General features: G+C 39.6%; 1 protein-coding gene across 1 annotated transcript in view; it reads left to right on the top strand.

Moving 5' to 3' along the window:
- The window catches only part of LRCH2 (leucine rich repeats and calponin homology domain containing 2), a 77,941-nt gene that overhangs the window by 18,898 nt on the left and 44,239 nt on the right, over window positions 1-14,804 (top strand). Inside the window, exon 2 of the mRNA XM_065410790.1 lies at window positions 13,286-13,430. Coding sequence (XP_065266862.1) covers window positions 13,286-13,430 — 145 coding nt within the window. The remainder of the gene's footprint in view (window positions 1-13,285; window positions 13,431-14,804) is intronic.

Here is a 14,804-nt window from a genome sequence, read left to right as displayed (position 1 = left end):
TTTGTCTGTATGTCGAGTAGAAGGAGTAGGTTTTAACTGATCGACTATTTTTTTAAGTTGTTCCCAACATTAAATTTAAATGGTACTGATCAAGCAGCTGCAATAAGTTGCAGAGAAACTTATTTTCTAATTATTGTTGAAAAGATTCTCTTGCTTTTTAATATTTTTTAGACTTTGATATAGTGCCATCTATCCAAAAATATCAAAGCTGTTTACACACACTAATAAATTAAGCTTCACATCCCAGTGAAGTAGAGAACTATCTCCACTGGTACAACAATTGCTTAGTAAATTTAAATTTCATTTTAACTTTGTCTTTGGCCACTGATGTGGTCATAGGAATCCAAGGATCTTTACCCTGATATAAAAAGTGCCTGTTTTATATTGGAATGACTAAAATTTAGTATTAATAGATGTTTAAATGGCATCAAATTTTTTCCGTATCCAAGCTTAAATTAGTGCACACTCCAGTGGTGGTAGATATCGGAGCCTTGGGGCTTTTTTTCCCCCCTGTGCCTTCTGTGGCTTACCGTTCATCTTGAGACAGAGTCAAGGATCATAATTTCCCCTGCTCTGACAAGAAGTCTTAGTGCTGAGGTTTACTTTTCTCAAAAACAAACAAACAAAAAACTATTTTAGTTTGTGATTTCATTCTTCCACTTTCCCCTTCTATCTGGGAAAGGGGCTATGTTTGTGTTGGATAAACTTATGAAAAACTGTTCTAAGATTAAATTTAAATACAGTTGTCCAGTCCATTGAGTATCAAAATTGGGAGCAAAAAGGAGCAGGTGCTAGATAGGAAATCTGAGTGGTAACGTTTCCTTCCTTCTCTGGCTAATGGCTAACTTAATTTGATCATTAATGATTCAATTTAAATATATTCAGATGTGTAACTCAGATACTGGTGTATGACTTGTAAAACAAGGCATCCGTTGTGGGTCCCATATTTTCTAGTCCTGCACAGATTAATCATCGCCATGTAAACCTGTTCATGAGGAAAGGATCCTGCTATCTCTAAATGGTAAATTTGGCTTGTTTTTATGATGCATCAGTAATAGGCTAGGGAAAATATTTAATTATCCATCCAATGGAATGATCTGGAGAAAACTAGAATGAACTCTTCTGGTCTTGTCTGCACAGAGGCTTTCTTTGAAATACCCCTGCCTCTTTTTACTTTAGCATGGTTGAACTGGCTTTCAGTGGTATATTGCATGGTCCTGCCTTGTGCTGACTGAGGGTTAGCCAACTGTAATAAAAACTCCAACAGCTGGTTTACACTAGTGCTCCCACAATTACTAGTTCTGGTCGAGTGTCACCGGTGCTAGAAGAATGGTGGGAGAAGTTCACAAAAAACAACAGTGTAGGTGAAATCATAGAGCTAGCTGCTTAGTCCCAGTGTGGGCTTACCACATAGGCGACCATATGCCTCATGGTTTGGCTCTATTCACACTTGTCAGGGAAAAACAAAGATCTTCAAATGTGGTTCCCAACCCTAAATGGGTGGAGCCCAAACTACGGGCAATCCCACCTCCTAAATTAATTGTTCAAACCCCTTGCCACCACCCATAGAACTGTAGTAACATTTCATTCAAATAAAATATGGCGCTTTAAACTGTGATTAGTTTACATTAATCTTTATAAAACAATGTTAATATTAAAACAATTTTGTAAGCCATAATTCTACCCTGGGTTTACTGGAAAGATGGCAGTGGGAAACTGAAATTGACACAACAGGAATTTAGGGTTAAAATACGGTATATTTTCGCAGCATTGTATACTTTAAGTATCCAAGATAAGTAGAATTTTTTCTTCACCCTCAACCTCCCCTATTGGTGACTCTGTCCTCATCAAAGCTGACAGACAGGTGTCATCAGGAGTGACACAAACATTGGGCGCCATTGTGAAACTGGAAGACTAATAATTGAATCCAGATGCTTGCCAAGAATTTCCATTTACTTCAGGTTGGTTTCAAGTGTGCCAGCACTTATGAGGGAGAAGATGACTTTTAAGAGGATGACTCTTCATTTTGATGTCAGCAAAACATAAATAACACTATGAAGCGTGTTCCCCCTGAATATTTGCAAGTTGCTTGAAAGCCTTAACTCCCATGTGAGTTTGATAAATATTATTATACCACTTAGTGCCTCTGTTTCCCTGCCTGTGAAGTGACTTGCTCAAGTGAGTCAGTGGCAGAGGTGGAGATAAAGCCTAGCTTTCCAGACCTACAACTTGCTGTACTGGAGCAGACAAGTTGTCCATCTAGAATTGCATCCAATTTCTGACACCAACATATGCTTCAGAGTACAGTGCAAGAATCCCTATATTGGGAAGCTATTTAATAACCTGCTCTTAAGAAGAAATATTTCATGTATGAAATCCCACTCTGTTTTCTGCTTATACATTTATTAAAATTTGATGAATTCCAGGAACAGTGGGATTGATCATATTATTAGATGATTTTTTGAATGACTGATTACTGGGGTCCAGCAGAAAAGACCTATGGTGGGGATCTGATGTGCAAGTTAACTGTAGCCTGCATAGTAGGGGCCCGTCTCAAGTACAGGACCAGACCATTGTTCCCATGTTTACCTCAAGGCAAGATATGCTGTTTCCGTAAAATGGGAAGATGAAACTGTGGTTGAGGTGTGGTGCTTCTGGAGTGAGAGTGGGATGTCTGTAAAATGGGAATAATACATGTTTCATGGTGTTGATCCTTGGTTGGAAAATTAATCAACAATGTGTAACTAGCACACTTTGAGATGGTGTTTAAGTAGCACCTCACTTAGTCATATGACTTGTTCCAGATGATTGTGTATATTAAAGTACACAACAAATCTGAAAGGAATTCTTTCCAGTTAAAGTAATATAATTAAAGAAACTTAAACTGAGATTCTTCGTAAGGAAATCCAGTAATTTTTTTTATTATTATTAATTTTTTACAAAAGTGTGTTTGGACTTAAATCCACCTATTGCAATCTTGATTTCCTTCAACCCCTACATATTCCGCTTTCATTTACATGGTTTTCAAAAACTATCCCTTGTGATTTGTAGGTTGGGAACCAAGAAGGGAACCATGAAAAGCTTGAATTCTCCTGCTTGGATTGAGAATTCTCAAGAGCTTAAGAAGTAGGAGAGCTTCTGTGAGATAAGCACTCCTATTTTGCATATGTCAGGAGACCAAAAATCTCTTTAAACTATAACGGCTCATCTCACTGACATGCTGTAATTATTCCACCATTTTAGCTATAGAACATTGTACTATAGGACTACGCTTGCTAATAAAATCAAAGCCTTAAATACACTCACTTGCCACACTGCACAAAAAACAAAATTCAAACACTTTACCCACAAGAATTGTACAGTAACAAATTGGTGATGGTCGCAGCAATCTTGTGTCTGTGTTCACTTCTGCATTCGTGGATGGGGGGGCAATGCTGCAGCCCTTCCATGAATGGGAATCCCTTTGGGTATGTCTACACTACAGGATTAATCCGAATTTATATAATTCGAATTTAGGAAACCGATTTTATAAATTCGAATGTATTCGGCCACACTAGGCACCATTAATTCGGTGGTGTGCGTCCAAGCTACCGTAGTAGCATCGATTTCCAGAGCGTTGCATTGTGGGTAGCCAATAACATTGAATTGCCAATAACTTCGAATTGCGGCCACACTAACCTTAATTCGGATTAACAATACCGATTTTGACGCTACTCCTCTCGTCGAGGAGGAGTACAGAAATCGAATTAAAGGGCTCTTTAATTCGAATTAAATGGCTTCGTTGTGTGGACGGGTCAAGCGTTAATTCGAATTAAAGCAGCTAAATCCGAATTAAAGTCGTAGTGTAGACCAGCCCTTTGAATTTAGTGGGTGTTGACACACACGCAGAGCAGCTGCTGCATCAGTCCATATAACAGAAAGATAATAGTGGAACAGTCTTTATTTATTTATTTTATTTTTTTTGCATTAGCATATGGCCTATAGGTGACCCTGACACTTAATAGCAGTAGAGGTTTTTCAAGTTACTGGGTCCACATTAGCATCCTCTGAATACGAGGCCTTCATGCTTAAGCTTTGTCTGTTATTTTTGAGGATGCTCTCTGACAAAAGAAGCTCTCTTGTTGATGGCTCAAATGCACTTGGTTTCCAACAATATGTTGTCTGGTTAAATGTCTATCATGGTGATAGCAGGTGTTGCAGTGTTTCAGCCTTTGTGGCTCCTGAGGGAAGTGTGTGTGTAGATGTATATATGGGGAGGAATGTTGCTCTGAAACACTAGACATTTTTCTGTGCTGTGCACATACATGCTGTGCAGTCTCCCGTGCTTTGTCTACACAGGCTAGAGTGGGACACATCCACTGTTGGCTGTAAAGGTGAAAGCTGCAGTGTAGCTCAGGCATGGTTATCTGTAGGGCTAAATGACACAGCTGTCAAAGTGCCTGAGCCATGTCTACATTATGGATTCCACCATTGCTTCCGCTATTGCAGCTCTGTCAAGGAAGATGCAGAGCTTGAGTTTATTAAGGTCTTTCGCGCCCCCCCCCACCCCCTTTGTGATTTTTCCTCATGACACTTGCCCTAGTGTTTGAAAAGAGGAAAAGGGAGTGACTGGATATTTGCCTTTATATGAGACAGGAATAATAGGTTGAGCATGTAATTACATTTATGTATTTGGAGTGTTATATTTAATGAGCCTAACATTTGCCTGCATGTAGTTGATTCAACACCATTGCTCTGTCTAGTGATTGCATATGCACTGTGTGAAGGGTAATTAGATTGTGATATCTTATTATTCCACGTATAAGGTGTCCCTCTCAGTACTTGGAGAAAATTACCTGTACACTGAGATGGCCGTATGCATTGTGTGGTCAGACCTGAACTGCAAGTGGAAGGTTTTGGAATCGCTCTGTAGTGTCTCTCCAAAGTTTGAGATCTTATGTGTATTAATGATGATATTCTTCCAGAACCTTATAGAAGTATTATTTAGTTTGGAAGGGGAGGAAACAGAAGTGCTTTGCTATGTATTCAGAGTGAAATGTGTAGCATATTTGGTAGAATATAAATATAAATTGAAGAGATGCCAGATTACTACTTATCTATTTACATTAAAAGTTCTATTTTACTCTCATTCTTTTTCTATTGACATAACTAGTAGTAGTCCAAGGATTAATAATAAACTAATCTAATCTAACACATTACCATGCCAGAGACTTTTGATTGTATCACATAATGCAGGTTTGCAAAACTACCTGAAAGTTTACCAGGAACAGCACAAAATATAATCTCTCACCCTTTAGCATGATGACAAGGATATATGCTATGGAAAAATATATTAGTTTTCTCACTCCTCAAAAAAGTGACTGACCTGGGTGATTAGAATTTTGCAAGTCTGGAATGACGCCTGCCCAGGTAGGGAAACATTGTACTGTGTAAGCACCAGTTGTAAAGTCAGCTGAGGGAGCACAAAATTAATGTTTCTATGTCACATATAATTTTCCTTTGCTAATGGAGTCGTTTTTTTCTTTTATACAATGTGTACCATAGAACTTTTCCCATTGATTATAATTATCTTTATGCATTACAATTCAGTGTCTGTCCTTAACAGCTGGCTAGGTACCAAAAGAATTAAACATACTTAGAAAAAAATCACTGCCTTTAAAGTATTAAACTATATAGATTGCACTGAAAATGCCCTTTCTCAAAGGGCCTGTGTATATGGTAATTTATAGTGGAATATATGTGGGGATTTTAGTGCCTTTATTTCCCTTTTGCATGATATGACTTCACCAAAACACATTTTCTCTGCTGATTGTCAATGAGGCAGATAACATTTGTGTTTATATGGAGAGATACCTATCTCGTAGAGCTGGAAGGGACCCCGAAAGGTCATCGAGTCCAGCCCCCTGCCTTCACTAGCAGGACCAAGTACTGATTTTTGCCCCAGATCCCTAAGTGGCCCCCTCAAGGATTGAACTCACAACCCTGTGTTTAGCAGGCCAATGCTCAAACCACTCAGCTCTTGCACTGCCCAGGTTTTGGACAGCTACAGATTTTCTAGTGAAGTAATAATAAATGGTATATTTCAAACAGGGAAGGAAACGTGGGTTTGGACAGTATTAACCAGTGTTAATCTGCTTTTGTTTGAAACCATCCTTAGTGTTAAATCATGTTTGAGCATATAAATCTGTTTTCAGATTCTTTATTTGAGACATGAAATTTCTTAAACTACAAGATACAATATATATGGCAATAAAGGTCTACAAAGTGTATGAAAAGCATTCTGAGAACTGCACATAGTTGAGCTTATTTCCACATGCAATACTGCATTTTGGCACATAACCTCCTTTTGACAATTATCACAAGTGTACCTGTCTGAACATCAGTGGTGGCAAAATGTATTTATATGCCTGCATGCCTGTAACAGTTGCACTGTAATTTTATACTGCAGTTTTCTGCATTTAATTCATTTAATATGCCTCGGATTAGTCAGTAGCTGTGGTGTAAAAGTGTCTGGATTAAACCTTAACCTTGTTTTAAACAATATTTTATTTCCCTTGATTTGTCTGCAACAGTTCATGGGGATGGGTACGGGGCATGGAAAAGCGGGAGGAGATGTTCCAGAAGCTGGAATTAAAGAAGGGGAAAGAAGCCTTAAAAATCTAGAAACTGGGGAGGATGGAAGGCAGATGAATGGGGGTGAAAGAGGAGGACAAATGAGACAGAAGGGATTTGGAAGGAAGTTCAGTGTGTGGAGGGGGAAATTGGTTTGGAAGGTAATGATCTTCTGGAGGGCAGGGGGATGTGACAGGATCAGGAAACAGAGAATGTAAATAATCCATCTCACTTTTATTATTATTATTTATATATTCTCACTCTCACTTTTTCTTCTGAATGGCCCTACCGACTTCTGTTTTCTAGCACTTCCTCTCTCTCTCAATAACATAGGGGTGCTCAGAAGATCCTCATGTACTGGGGCTTTGAAGGGCCACAACACTTTTCCCTTCCAACCTAGGGAAACTCCCATGAACCATCCTATGCTAGATGCCTGTGTGGGGATGAGTTGCCACAGTTCTCAGCATTCCATTTTCCTCATATCTCTCCATGGGCTTGATGCTGAAAGATATTAAACTTTTGTAAACCCCTCACCGACTTCAATGGGAATTGAGTGCCCAACACCTCTTGGGATCAGCCCTAGAAGAAGGAAAAGTTCTTCCTTTGTAGGCTCTCCAAAACATAGGCTCTCAGTCACAAAAGGATGGGGGTTTCAGGCAGTAATGAACACTTTCTGAAGAAGATTTACTCTGGATTCTGATCAGGATTCCTGGGCCCTGTCCACTCCTGCATTATTTTCCGACCCAGATACTAAAGATAATTCAAGGTTGAAGTTTATTTCATAAGTATATAGTAGAGCCTCAGAGTTATGAACACCCCTTGGGAATAGATGTTTGTAACTCTGAACAAAACGTTATGGTTGTTCATTCAAAAGTTTACAACTAAACATTGACAAAATACAGCTTTGAAACTTTACTATGCAGAAGACAAATACTGCTTATAGCCATCTTAATTTAAATGACAGAAACAATTTCCTTATCTTGTCAAATATTTTTTTAAAACTTTTCCTACTTTTTTTTAGTAATTTACGTTTAACACAGTACTGTACTGTTTAGCTTTTTTTTTTGGTCTCTGCAGCTGCCTGATTGCGTACTTCCAGTTCCAAATGAGGTGTGTGGTTGACTGGTCAATTTGTAACTCTGGTGTTCGTAACTCTGAGGTTCTCCTGCATGTAAAAAAGCTAAGGAAGAATCCAATTTGAAGCACAATATGCAGCATATACAGGGATTATAGTTGGCTGGGGAATAAAATTTTTGTAATCCAGTGACTGGGTCACTGTCTTCTATATTTGAATAGACCAGTGATTTTCTTTCTACTAGACTTTCAATAGCTTTGCTACAGAAACCCAGTTTCAAGTAGGGAGAATCTTCCATTTTCTGCTGGTTTTTAAAAATCAAAGCATCTTGGAAGCAGAAAATTTTGTTAATTAGGGTTATGGTGACAAGATGCATTCTTTCTTAATTATATAGATTTAGTTTTAATTCCATTAAATTACAATAATAAACCACTTTAAATTGCAATTCTTTTATCTAAAAGATTTTGCTTGCAAAAGCAAGTCTTTATCGAGGGTAAGTTCGAAATGCAGTTTTAACTGTTCTCTTTGAGACCTTTCTACACTTATTTTGAATAAAGGAACAAATCTGGGTCTCTAATACATGCACATAAAATTTCCCTTGAAGTCACTAGAAGCTAAGTGTTTCTGAAAGGAGAACATGCCCAAAATATTCAAATTAATCTACAAAAACTGTCATGAATATAAGACATAATACATAATAAGCTGTGGGTGCACATTATCGCAAGATAGATTTACAGCATATCAACAGCATTTAATTATTAGAATTATTCGTGCAAGTGATTGAACTACCTATCATGCAGCCACATAGTGGTACCTAGCAAAAAATCACAGCAATTCACTGTGAGGCAGAAAAATAAGTGTTCCTCTTATCCCTCTGAAATACGGTCTTAGGCTTTGTCTATGACTGGCAAGTGAACGACACAACTTTTGTCATTCAGAAATGTTTAAAAAAAAAAAAAACCCACATACACCCCAAGACAAAAGTTTTGTCAAGGAAAAGCGCCAGTGTAAACAGTGCTTTGTTGGCAGGAGAGCTTTCTCTTGCTGACAAACAGCGGCTACACTGCGCGCCTTTTAGCAGCATGGCTGTAGCGGCACGGCTGTGTCATTAAAAGCTGTGTAGTATTGATGTAGCTTTAGGCCTTGTCTACACTAAAAAGTTTTGTTGGCAAAAGGCAGCTTCTTCCGACAAAACGGGGAAGGTATACACACTACAAACCTACTTTTGGTGGCAAAACTGCTGTTTTGGTGACAAAATAAAACCACCTCAGTGAGAGGCATAAAACCTTTTGCGGCAAAGTTTAAAGCGACAGAGCGTCAGTGTAGACACTGCTGTTTGTTTTGTTGACAGAACTGGCTTCCGCCAGCATCCCACAATGCCTGCTCTGACTGCTCTGCTCACTGTTTTGATCTCTGCTGCTCTGCAAGCATGCGCCCTTCCCCTTTCAAAGCCCCTGGAGGTATCTGACAGCTGAGAGTGCTGCTGTGTTTGGGGAACAAAGAGCAAATCATTGGAATGCTCCTGTTCAGCCCTGCACTAGGAACCCAGCGGCAGGCAGGCAGACTGCTGCTGCAAGGGGGGGGGGGGGGGGGGCGGGGGGGGAGGGAAGGCTGTGCTGCGCTGCTTTGACATTCCTCAGCGCAGAGAGCTACAGAACCATAAGCAGACAGGCAGAGCGGGCAGCTTGGGGCGAGACTGCTGTGCCGAGCAGAGCCAGGGGTTAAGTGTGTGGGGGGGTGTCCCTCTCCCCATGCCTCAGGATAGGTCAGTCAGCCTGCTGTCTTCCCCACCCCAGACACACCATCTCCTCTCCCTCCCCACCACACGCTTCAGTTGAAAAAGCAGTGGACAACCTACTAGGTGCCCTGGAACAATGGGATTGAGAAACCTGCATCATGTGACGCTGTACCTGCCCCATGAGGCATTGCAAACTGTAACCCTTCCCAAAGCACCTTGTGGCCAGTTGCACAGTGGGATAGCTACCACAGTGCACTGCTCTGTCGATGCAAGAGCTGTTAGAGTGGATGCACTCTGCCGACACAAGAAACTAGTGTGGACATGCAATAGCGGTTTTAATTAAAGTGGCATAACTTTTGCCAACAAAACTTTGTAGAGTAAGCAAGGCCTTAAGGCCTGCTCCTATTTAGGTGCATAAATACTTGTAACTTTACTTACCTGAATTTCCCCATTGATTTCAATAGTACTAATGGTGTAAGTTAAGTTGCTCACACGCATAAGTGTTGTAGCCTCAGAACCTTCTAAAGTATTACCACAAAGACTGAAAAAAGTAAATGCTTACCTGTTAGCACATTGATTTTCCTTGTAGTTTAGTTCAGAATTCTATGTAGAAATTAATTTAGATATAATCTCAAATGTACATATTTTTATGGAAACTATGTAACTTCAAAATATTAGAATTTAGATTCTCAGATTTTTCTCAAAATTTTATATTTGCAGTACATAACACCCAAATGATAGTATTGAACGGTACTGGTTAACATTTGCATCTCTAAAAAAACAACGAGGAGTCCGGTGGCACCTTAAAGACTAACCGATTTATTTGGGCATAAGCTTTCATGGGTTTTTTACCCACGAAAGCTTATGCCCGAAGTGGGTTTTTTACCCACGAAAGCTTATGCCCAAATAAATCTGTTAGTCTTTAAGGTGCCACCGGACTCCTCGTTGTTTTTGTGGATACAGACTAACACAGCTACCCCCTGATATTTGCATCTCTGTAGTCTATCTAGATTGTGTGCCCTTAATCTCTATTTTATTCAATATAAGTAGCCTTGGCAGAACTAGATTTTATTTTATTTTATTTTATAATTTTGACTATCTGTTTGTTTTTAAGGATTTTTGTGTGTGTTTTATCCACATGATGAAAGGGGTGCATAACCAATGGAAAATCTTTCATTGACCTGTTCAACAGCAAGAGGAAAAATCTAACTTATGTGATGATAACGCTGAAGAATGATAGTGCTGTAATACTACTTATAATTATTTAATGGTCATAGATCTAGAGATTTAAAAAGTTAAAACACAAATTGTCAACATCATATGTCAAAATATAAAAATAAATATCCTTAAATTAAACTCAATGTTCTCAAGCAGCATTTTTCTTACTTTTGCCTTACTTTATCATCAGTGGAAATATTTTTTTTGTCTGTTGTGTGGGTGAAATGATCTTTACCAGTTTAAAAATCTAATTCTTCCAAGCCTAAATATAATTAACAAATGAATTAATCCCATAAGTAAATTTACTGTTCATTGTAACGGATTATTTTGGGAGAAGAAGCTGTTAACCTCATCTTGTCAGCTTAGGTAAAGAACAGTCTTCAACCACTCCCTGAAGAAAAAGCCTTACACAAATGTATAAAGAAATACATAAACCTGACTCTTCCCCAGTCTTCCCGTTTTCTTAAAGAAAAAAATTATTCATGAATGAAAAATCTGTACTGGAAAAGATAGGTACAGTAGTTACTTTTTTAACACTTAAAATTTTATGCAAAGGTTGTCACCGCTCGTTTAAACCCTAATGTTCGGGGATCTATTTTGTTCTAAAAATGTGGGCTGAGATCTTGGCCATTGAAGTCAGTGGGGCCAGGATTTTACTTTGATCTTTACTGAAAATTGGCATTAAAAGCCAAATGTTCTTAGGGCTTGTCTATACTTACCGCGCTGGTTCAGCGGCAGTCAATCGAACTTCTGGGTTCGATTTATCACGTCTTGTCTGGACGCGATAAATCGAACCCAGAAGTGCTCGCCGTCGACTCCGGTAATCCTGCTCGGCGCGAGGAGTACGTGGAGTCGACGGGGGAGCCTGCCTGCCGCGTCTGGACCGCGGTAAGTTCGAACTAAGGTACGTCGACTTCAGCTACGTTATTCACGTAGCTGAAGTTGTGTACCTTAGTTCGAATTGGGGGGTTAGTGTAGACCAGGCCTTAGAGAGTGGCAAGGTCCTTACGTTGATGTCTACTTCTAATGTGATGTTACTGCTGCTTGGTACACAAATCATGCATTTATGCATGCAGTTAAGTTTGTTTAGTCTGGGAAAGAGAAGACTGGAATGTGATAGTTTTTATGTATGTAAAAGATTGTTATAAAGAAGTGTTAAATGGTTCTCCTCATCCACTGAGAACAGCGCAAGAAGTAATGGTCTTAAATTGCAGCAAAGGAGATTTAGGTTAGACATTAGGAAAAACTTTGTAATTGAAAGTGTAGCTAAGCACTGAAACAAATTTCCTAGGGAGGTTGTGGAATCTCTGTTGTTGGAGGTTATGAAGAACAGGTTAGACAAATACCTGTCAGGGATAGCCTAGAATAATATTTAGACTTGACTCAGTGCCAGGGACTGGATTAAGCGACCTATTGAGGTCCGTTCCAGTCTCCCATTTCTGTGCTTCTGTGTGGATATTTGCCCACCCACTCACTGTCCTGTCATGACTTAATTAGCTGAATGGGTTTTGCTCAGATATTAAATCACTCAGTTGGTAGTGAGACTGGACTCAAAGGGGGTTACTGATCTATCCAAATGAAGTCACTTGTCTTTATTATATATACTATTGTGCTATGGATCTTGACATCTTTTTTAAAAACTTTTGGTGGTTAACTGATCAGTAAGGCTAAGATTTTTGTCACGGATATTTTTAGTAACAGTCACCGACAGGTCACGAGCAATAATAAAAAATTCATGGAAGCTGTGACCTGTCCCTGACTTTTACTAAAAATATCCATAACAAAATGGGGAGCCTGGGCATCTGCCGTGGGTTGGGAACTCCAGGGGCCCCCTCCGCTGGTGGCTGCAGGCAGCAGGGCCCCCCCTTGCTGCCCGGGATGGCCGGGAGCGGCAGGGGTCCTTCCCCCCCCTTCCCACCTGGGAGCGGCGGGTACCCCGCAGTTCTATGCCTCCACAGGTGACAGGGGACCCTGCAGCTCCCAGCCGGCGCTGGAATCCGTGACTTCCCTGCCCTCCATGACTAAATGGCAGCCTTATTGATACCTCTGGAATTCAGGGTTCATATCACACTTTTAAATTGATGTGTATTAAAACTACCCAGTGTACTCACCTGTCAAAGATGACGACATGAACTGATTCTGTCACTTGATTTGAGAACCTAGACTTGATGAAGTCATTGTTGCAACTTTTTATTGGTATGGGAGCTTTTTTCGTATAGTCTGTAGTATTCAAATTTGTTCCAACCACTTAGTTCCAAATGATGGCTTGCATTTTGAAACCTATCACCATTGCGACTTGAATGTGGTGGAAACTACACCCCTCTTCTGCCCACCAAAATAATCCTAGCATTAGTTTGTCTGGATTTTATTCTGTTTTGAACTGTTTGATTAGTACTTCTTAAATGGAAGACATGACAGTTGTGTTTTCTTGAGATGAAAGGCATGATAAATCTGCTAAAATAATGCTGTTTAACAGGGTGAATGGATAAGTTGTTTCTCAGCAACATCTAGTAAAACCAAAATACTTATAAACATCAAACACCTAATCTTGCAGCAACATGGCAAGGACAGCAGTTATCTTGTGCATCTCTTCAATTTTGGTTAAATTTTTGACTTTTTAGAAAACCATCTTTTCCTTTCAGATCTTTCAAAGAACAGATTTACTGAAATTCCTCCAGATGTCTGGCTGTTTGCACCACTTGAGACTTTAAATTTGTATCACAACTGCATCAAATCCATTCCTGAAACCATCAAAAATCTGCAGATGTTAACATATCTTAATATTAGGTGAGTAACTCTTTTTTCCTGTTGATGTCTAGGGATTATATATAGACCATCAGGAAACATGGCATTCATCCTCCTCAGGACCTTGATTAGTTTAGTTCCCTGCTTTTTCTCAGCTTGTTAAACGTTGTTCTATAGTTTGTCTTTGGTTGTAGGTCAAGTAGCTCCTTCTTCCTTCATGGGAAGGAGTTGACTGTATTACCATATTCCAAACAGTAATTTGCAGAAGCTAACTATGTGGGAAGCTAATGGAAGTTTCCTCTCTTTCTGGTGCTATACAGGTAAGTGTCTATGAAGGTTGGAAATAGGCTATAGAACCTGGATTATTCAGTTCAGAAGGCTCTATTGACTTAGCACACACATGAGTAGTGAGAGAGGTGACTGCATTACTGAAAACAAATAGTAGGATCTTGTGAGACAAAGGAAAAGAAATAAACACCAGCTTTACAGGAAGACTTATTTATAAAGTGTTATCGGTATACATAAATATTGTATGGGGCATTATGGAAAACTGTAACCTTCCCATGCGCAGCTGAGACTTGTTTTCTACAATATGCCCAAATTTTGGTCCCTGATCACCTAAAATCTTCTGGAATAATCTCTTCCACTATACATTTTGCATATGGGATTTGTGACCATTGGTCATTTTGTTCTTGCCAAGTTTGAGGTGACTTGACTGAAGAGAGGAAGGATTCAGGAACAATAATTGTTAATCATGTCTTGAAAGCTCCAATGCTTCACTTCCTCCCCCCCCCCCCAATGTCCTGTCTCTTTTTTTTTTTTTTTTTTTTAACTCATAATTTCAAGTGAAGTTTAGTCAGAAGCTTATGGAGATGTAGTATACAGGACCAAATTTGAAACAGGAAGGAATATTTAGGAAGTTATGCACTGGCAAATTTGCAGAGTAAGAATGGTCTGCTTTGTGGAGGATTTAAAGAGCACTAGTGACATCTGAGAGACCTATGCTGTTTTTCTTTTCCTGTGCAAAGGGCTGCAAAGCACAATCCTTTTCTGCTTCTCGGGATAAAAGATGCAGGAAAAAACCTCCTTAAACAAGACTAGAACAAATGCACATTTAAGTAGGGGGTTTTATTTCTGCATTGAAGCAGGTTCTTGGGGTATTTGGGTGGCCTGTTCCATGATGTGCTTTACTTCTCTGGGGGAGTATCCTTGCTTGGTGAAGAGAAGGAAGGACTCACCTGCTTTCAGACACTCCTGCAGGCTCTGTCTCTGTCTGTGGTTACCCAAAACAGCTCCCTCAACTCTCCCTCTGTGTTGCTAGTCAAAATCACTGTATAGCTTGAGTGTTTCACAGTGTGGTGGATCATTCTCTTGAGCTAGGCTAGCTGGAGTGGAGTAACTAGACTCTACTGTTGG

This window comes from Emys orbicularis, chromosome 9 (assembly GCF_028017835.1).
Source record: "Emys orbicularis isolate rEmyOrb1 chromosome 9, rEmyOrb1.hap1, whole genome shotgun sequence".
Classification (NCBI taxonomy): Eukaryota; Metazoa; Chordata; order Testudines; family Emydidae; genus Emys; species Emys orbicularis.
Note: the sequence above shows the minus strand (reverse complement) of the source record. Positions and strands in the feature narration are given on the sequence as shown.